A 6,903-nucleotide genomic window follows, 5' to 3' on the forward strand; every position below is an offset into this window, starting at 1 on the left:
AATCCCAATATGTCTTATTACCTGGCCTGTCTGTAGCAGGCTGCATATTAAATTGGCCCCATTACACCAAAAAATGTAGGTACAATTTTGTCCTCATCAGTAGCTAGGTTCCCATCCAGTTGGCGACAGATTTTTACGCGAATATTCTAGGATATGCATAAAGAAAATAAGTGCATTTTCCCGCCAGTGGTACTGTATGATTCCACCAAATAGACTTGTTGCAGATAAACATTTGTGAGTGATGACGTTTTCATGTACCGAATAAAAATCTAACGTTTTGCCACAAAATGTTTGCGCTAAATAGCAAATGTGCCTACTCTGGTCTTGGCACCTGCGCTCTAGCCAACAGCTTGCAGATTCAGTGCGGGTAAGCTGTGCGGTGTCAAATTCTTGAAAATGATCAGACCAAGGCGCAGCGTGAGTATAGTTCCACATATTTATTTAAGTGAAACTAACAAAACTTACAAAGACCGTGAGGATGTAGTGCCCAAACACAGGTGGGGAAATAGCTACCTAAATATGATCCCCAATCAGAGGCAACGATAAACAGCTGCTTCTAATTGGGAACCATATTAGCACCAACATAGAAATAGACATACTAGATCACCCCCTAGTCACGCCCTGACCTACTACACCATAGAGAACCAAGGGCTCTCTATTGTCAGGGTGTGACAGTACCCTGCCCCCCCCCCCCCAAAGGTGCGGACTCCGGCCGCAAAACTTGAAACCAAATGGGGAGGGTAGGGGGGTGATTAGTGTCGGTGGCGGTTCCGGTGCAGGTCGTAGCCCCCGCCCAGACCCCGGATCCGGCCATCACGCCGGGCTGAACGCCGTGCCTGGACATCGGCACAAAGGAAGACTCCGGCCATGGAGCTGGGTTGGACGCCGTGCCTGGACTGGGCACCGGTGCAAAGGAGGACTTCGGCCCTGGAGCTGGGTTGGACGCCGTGCCTGGACTGGGCACCGGCGCAGAGGAAGGCTCCCACCCTGGAGCTGGACTGGACGCCGTACCTGGACTGGGCACCGGTGCAGAGAAAGGCTCCCGCCCTGGAGATGGACTAGACGCCGTGCCTGGACTGAACACCTGCGCAGAAGAAGGCTCCGGCCATGGAGCTGGACTGGACGCCGTGCCTGGACTGAGCACCGGCGCAGAAGAAGGCTACAGCCTTGGAGCTGGACTGGACACCGTGCCTGGAAGCTCCGGACCGTTGACCGTCGCTGGAGGTTCCGGACCGGGGCCGTCGCAGGAGGTTCCGGACCGGGGACCGTCGCAGGAGGTTCCGGACCGGGGACCGTCGCAGGAGGTTCCGGACCGGGGACCGTCGCAGGAGGTTCCGGACCGGGGACCGTCGCAGGAGGTTTCCGGACCGTGAAACGTCGCAGGAGGTTCTGGACCGGGAAACGTCGCCGGAAGCTCCGGACTAGGAAGCGTCGCCAGAAGCTCCGGACTGGGAAACGTCGCCGGAAGCTTCCGTCTGCCGCCAAGGAAGAGTTTCGCATCCACCCATCACTTCTTCCCATGTCCAAAACTCCTTTACCTGGTGAACACGCTGCTTGGTCCTGGTTTGGCGGGATATTCTGTCAAGTTCTTGAAAATGATCGGACCAAGGCGCAGTATAGTTCCACATATTTATTTAAGTGAAACTAACAAAACAAAATAACAAAACTTATAAAGACCGTGAGGACGTAGTGCCCAAACACACTAACAATCAATCAATATCCCACAAAACACAGGTGGGGAAATAACTACCTAAATATGATCCCCAATCAGAGGCAACGATAAACAGCTGCCTCTAATTGGGAACCATATTAGCACCAACATAGAAATAGACATACTAGATCACCCCCTAGTCACGCCCTGACCTACTACACCATAGAGAACCAAGGGCTCTCTATGGTCAGGGCGTGACATGCGGGTTGTGTAGTCTACATGATGAGATTATTATTGGTATTTGTATTTGTCAAATGGCAGTCAAGCATCGATCATCATGTCACCAGAATAAGACCCTCGACATTTATTGGAAAGCAGCATCAAGCTCATCACCTTGCACTTTCACCACCAATGAAGCTCATCATAACTTATTTCATCTGTAGCCTAATAAACTGTATGGTTTCCTGCGTCATAGTGGGAGGACCACACACCATATCATCGCGACACTCCAAATTTACTTCGATATGATGGTTATTATATTAATATTTGCAGAAAGACATTTCCACCGACATTTCCCGCATTATTAATTTTATAGACACAGAAAGATCCCACCATGTCAAACAAACAAATGATCTGCCGGCATTTCTAAAATTACACCGAAACATCACAGCTGTCATGATTTGTTTTCATATGATATGACTTGTGGATGGAAACATGTTTAGTGTCATTTGCAAGAACAAAATATTTAAACCGTTCTGCATATGAGTTCCACTGCTCAATACTTTCATCAAACTGTCCAATGTAACCAACAATTCCAGCCATTTTTTTTTTCTCATTAGCCACTTGATTGTCACTCACTTCAATATTGTCCTCAACCACGGCAATATTTCTCTCACTCACATGATCTTCATTCACTTCACTCACTGATGTTATATCATCAAGTTCCTTAATTTAGCAGTTTTTATTTCCAAAGTTTGTCTTCACAGTTTAATAAATGTCCTTTCCTTTACTAACTGTATATTTATTCCTCCTTTTTTAATTACGTTGTTTTCCCACTCCGACATTCTTCTTGAATCCTTTTCTGCTGGCAATGACGATGCTAACTCTATTTCTAGGTAGCTCGACTATGCACTTGCCTCTGCTAGCAATACACTGTGCTAACATTAGCCTAGACATTACCACAGAAAATAACAGTTTTAAACTTGTAAAACCAACTTCTTCCAGACAGAATAGTTACCATAGGTTCAAACTTACTCTTCGCCAATCTTTTGTTATGTCTCGTGGGTTTCATAACCAGGTCTTTGTAACAATTCAATAATGATAAACAGGAGACGGGAATAAGTTCAACAATTTATCTGAACGTGCTCATCTCAACACATATTACCCTTGATGCTCTGCGTATACAACTACAGTAAGTATGGAGGTGCAAATGTTACAACCCTAATACACAACACCTTCATTTGTTGTTATCTATATCAACAAATTTTATAGGAAGACATGACGCAAATATTAGCTTGTGGTTGTTGACATGAGTTGGCATAAGTATAATTAATGCTTATTTGGCTTATGGATTGATTATAAATGTGTTATGTCCTTATGTAGGTACCCTTCAAAAACAGTGTTACCTCAACATAATGTGTGTGAGTGACATAAACTCTGTGTATCCATCCATGCCATAAGGGAAAGGGCTGTCAGAAGACCTTCTGGCTGTTGGGTAAAGAAGGCTTCAACCCTCCTCTACCAGTCCACACCTCTCCCCCAGCTTCATGTCTCAAACCACCACCTGAGGTACTTACAAGTTCATTCCTCTGCTTGCTTTTCAACAGAATACATGCCTCTGCAGGTCTCTAAAGTGAACCAATTTATTTTGCACCTGGAGTTTTAATTTGGGAAATTTTGTGAAAATCCAATATTTGAGTTTTTGTTGATAATTGTTGTAATGATAAGGCTTCGCTGTACTATTGTTACTCAAGCACAGATTTGTTCGCGTCATACTTGCACCATTAATACAATGAAAACCGCTTGTTGCTAAAGATCTGACGCATATTATATTTACACTCATAAATCATGTTCTAAAACTACTTGCAGTCCTCGTTTGTTTTACACCTTGTTCAGTCATATTTGTTACCTAATTAGCTAGCTAGTTAACAACCTGATAACTTTACCAATATATCAAAAAACATGGGGGCACAGAATGAAAGGAAAAGGGATAGCTTCTTCAGGAGATCAATGATCATAGCAATGAATGAATGACCGATATCTTGTGTAGTCATCACAAACTTGACACTCTTAAAGATGCCGTGTACAATTAAAAATAGTGCATTTACATAATCTACAACCTAATATTCCACATATGACTTCATTTCAATGACAGGTACTGCCCCCCCCCCCCCCGCTCTTTAATAATACTTATCTGTTGCTTTTTTTGGAGGGGGGTTATTTTCTTAAAACTGCATTGTTTGTTAAGGGCTTGTAATTAAGCATTTCACTGTAAGGTTGTATTCGGCGCATGTGACAAATAACATTTGATTTGATTTACATAGTACTTTCTAGGGCACAACATGTGCTTCAGAAGTAGTTATAATTCATAGAGCCTAAATCTCAATCAATTTAAAATATTGTATTTTCTGGTGCTCCTAAATGTTATTTTGTGCTCCTAACTTTTACAATTTGGGAGCACTAGTGCTAATGGTAAGACATTGACATTGGTTTCCCGAGCGGGAGACTGGGGTTCAGATCCCATCCATGACATATGTTTCTCTTAGAGCCCGATTCAGACTTGAGATAAGTAGACTTAACATGGACCTAAGTTGTTAACCCTTTGACGCATACAAGCATACGGGTGCGATCATTCTTCAATGGTCTCTGCAGCATAAGCTCAAATCGGTGTGATTAGAACACTTCATTAGAACGTCTAGTTACGATTGACGTTTGCGCTGACCTCATTGTTTTTTTCACAGACATTTTGCACAAACACAATCTTTACAACTTTATGTCCTCAATGTGAGCAATTTATTTTTGGATGCAGATGTTCAGACATTCACAGAAGTAGCAACAGCATAAGACAATTGTCATCCAAATCAGAAAATGTAGGCAACATTAGTTCTAGTGCTAACTTAGGAAAGAGTGATCTAACACAAGCAGTCATATTTGGCTAACTCTCGGCTGACATAAACCATAATATGAATTAACTAATAGCAATTACTATTTACAGTTTATCACATGACGGGTGAGCCCACCAGTGATCTAAATAATTGAGTAAAACACATTCTAAAAGTCGAAAGTAATCCGAGTTATGATACTGATGAATTGTCGCCACAGATGGTTTGTTTACGGCTCTTTTGTTGTGGGTAAATGGAGTAGCTAGGCCTACAACAGCTCTATCTAGTGGGACAATAGTTGTTGACAACTGTAGAAATGTAGCTAAGCCTAACATTTTTCCTAACCTTAACCTCATTCTCTTAACCTCCTATGTTAATTCACCACCCTGCTGCGTTAGTTCTACTAACCTGTCACCTTAATTCACCTAACCTGCCACAATAATGAGCCTAACCTGCCACATTAATTATCCTAACCAATCACATCAACCCTGACACTCACTTAGAGCCATTCAGTTTTGTTGTTTATGTCTTTCAAAAGGAGACAACTCACAAATGCGGAAATTCTGGAGATTTTTGTAAATTCTGACAAGTCTAAGTATGAAATTGAGGAATCAGATTCTAACAGTGACAGTGAGGAGCTGTCCCCCAAATTTGTGGCCATTGAGAACCCTGAATCTGAGGACCACTTGCCCAGCGACGAAATCCCTCTGAAGATGCTGGTGGTGACGGAGGCAGGCCAACAGTGGGTGAAGTAGAGGAGGTCTGCGGTAGCTGGAAGGCGGCCAGCCATTTCACCTCTCCTGGCCCTGCTGTTGGCTTTAATGAGTCCCAGTCTGGAGTGCAAAGCCTCTTGCCATCTCCCTCTGAGGCGGAGTGCTTCAAGCTGTTTCTGACAGAGGAGCTGGCGAGAGACATAGTGGACGAGACCAAACACTATGCCTTGGAGCTACAGGAGAAGAGAGAGCCACAGTGAAGGTGGGCCACCTGATGGCAGAGAGAAAGATCGAACCAGACTGTGTGCTTGACTATAATTGCAAAATGGGAGCAGTGGATAAGGTGGACATGGTAAACAGTTTGGTGGCATGCGCTTAGAAGTGGTATAAGAACATATTTTTACATCTGATCGACACTGCTGTCCTCAATGGCCAAATAGTTCACCACCAGCTAACAAGTGAGATGATTACTGATCAAGGTATTTTGTAATTGGACATACAGTTCACATACAAATCAAATACAGTTCCATTATGCAATTACACTGAGTATACCAAACATTTGGAATACTTTCCTAATATTGAGTTGCACCCCCCCCCATTTTCCGCTCAGAACAGCCTCAATTCATTGGGGCATGGACTTTATAACGTGTCGAAAGCATTCCACAGGGATGCTGGCCCATGTTGACTCCAATGCTTCCTTCAGTTGTGTCAAGTTGGCTGGATGTCCTTTGGGTGGTGGACCTTGAAAAACCCAGCAGTGTTGCAGTTCTTGACACAATCGGTGAGCCTGGCATCTACTACCATACCCCTTTCAAAGGCACTTAAATATTTTGTCTTGCCCATTCACTCTCTGAAATGGCAGACATACAAAGTCCATTTCTCAATCATTTCAAGTTTTAAAAATCTATCTTTAACCGGTCTCCTCCCCTTCATCTACACTGATTGAAGTGGATATAAAATGTGACATCAATAAGGGATCATAGCTTTCACCTGGATTCATCTGGTCAGTCTATTTCATGGAAAGTGCAGGTGTTTGTAATGTTTTGTACACTCAGTGAAAGTTCAGGAGTAAATTTGTTCTTAACAAGTCACATAATAAGTTGCATGGAGTCTCTCTGTGTCCAAAAATAGTGTTTTACCAATAGGTGCCCTTTGCAAGGCACTAGAAAACCTCCTTCGTTTTTGTGGTTGAATCTGTGTTTGAGATTCGTTGCTCAACTGATGGGCCTTACAGATAACTATATGTGTGGGGTACAGAGATGAGGTAGTCATTCAAAAATCATGTTAATGGTAAAAAAAATATATGAAAAAAGCAGACATTGAATGTCCCTTTGAGCATGGTGAAGTTATTAATTACATTTTGGCTGGTGTATCAAATGCACCCAGTCCCTACAAAGATACAGGCGTCCTTTCTAACTCAGTTGCCAGAGAGGAAGGA

General features: G+C 43.2%; 1 protein-coding gene across 1 annotated transcript in view; it reads left to right on the plus strand.

Annotated features, from left to right (window-relative positions):
- Positions 1 to 5,725, plus strand: part of gucy2g (guanylate cyclase 2g) — an 89,470-nt gene extending 83,745 nt beyond the window's left edge. The window contains exons 22-24 of the mRNA XM_082965536.1: positions 3,332 to 3,439; positions 5,343 to 5,498; positions 5,621 to 5,725. Of these exons, the coding sequence (XP_082821662.1) occupies positions 3,332 to 3,439; positions 5,343 to 5,498; positions 5,621 to 5,725 (369 nt within the window). The remainder of the gene's footprint in view (positions 1 to 3,331; positions 3,440 to 5,342; positions 5,499 to 5,620) is intronic.
- The last annotated feature ends 1,178 nt before the right edge of the window (positions 5,726 to 6,903 follow it).

This window comes from Salmo salar, chromosome 19, assembly GCF_965601325.2.
Source record: "Salmo salar chromosome 19, fSalSal1, whole genome shotgun sequence".
Classification (NCBI taxonomy): Eukaryota; Metazoa; Chordata; class Actinopteri; order Salmoniformes; family Salmonidae; genus Salmo; species Salmo salar.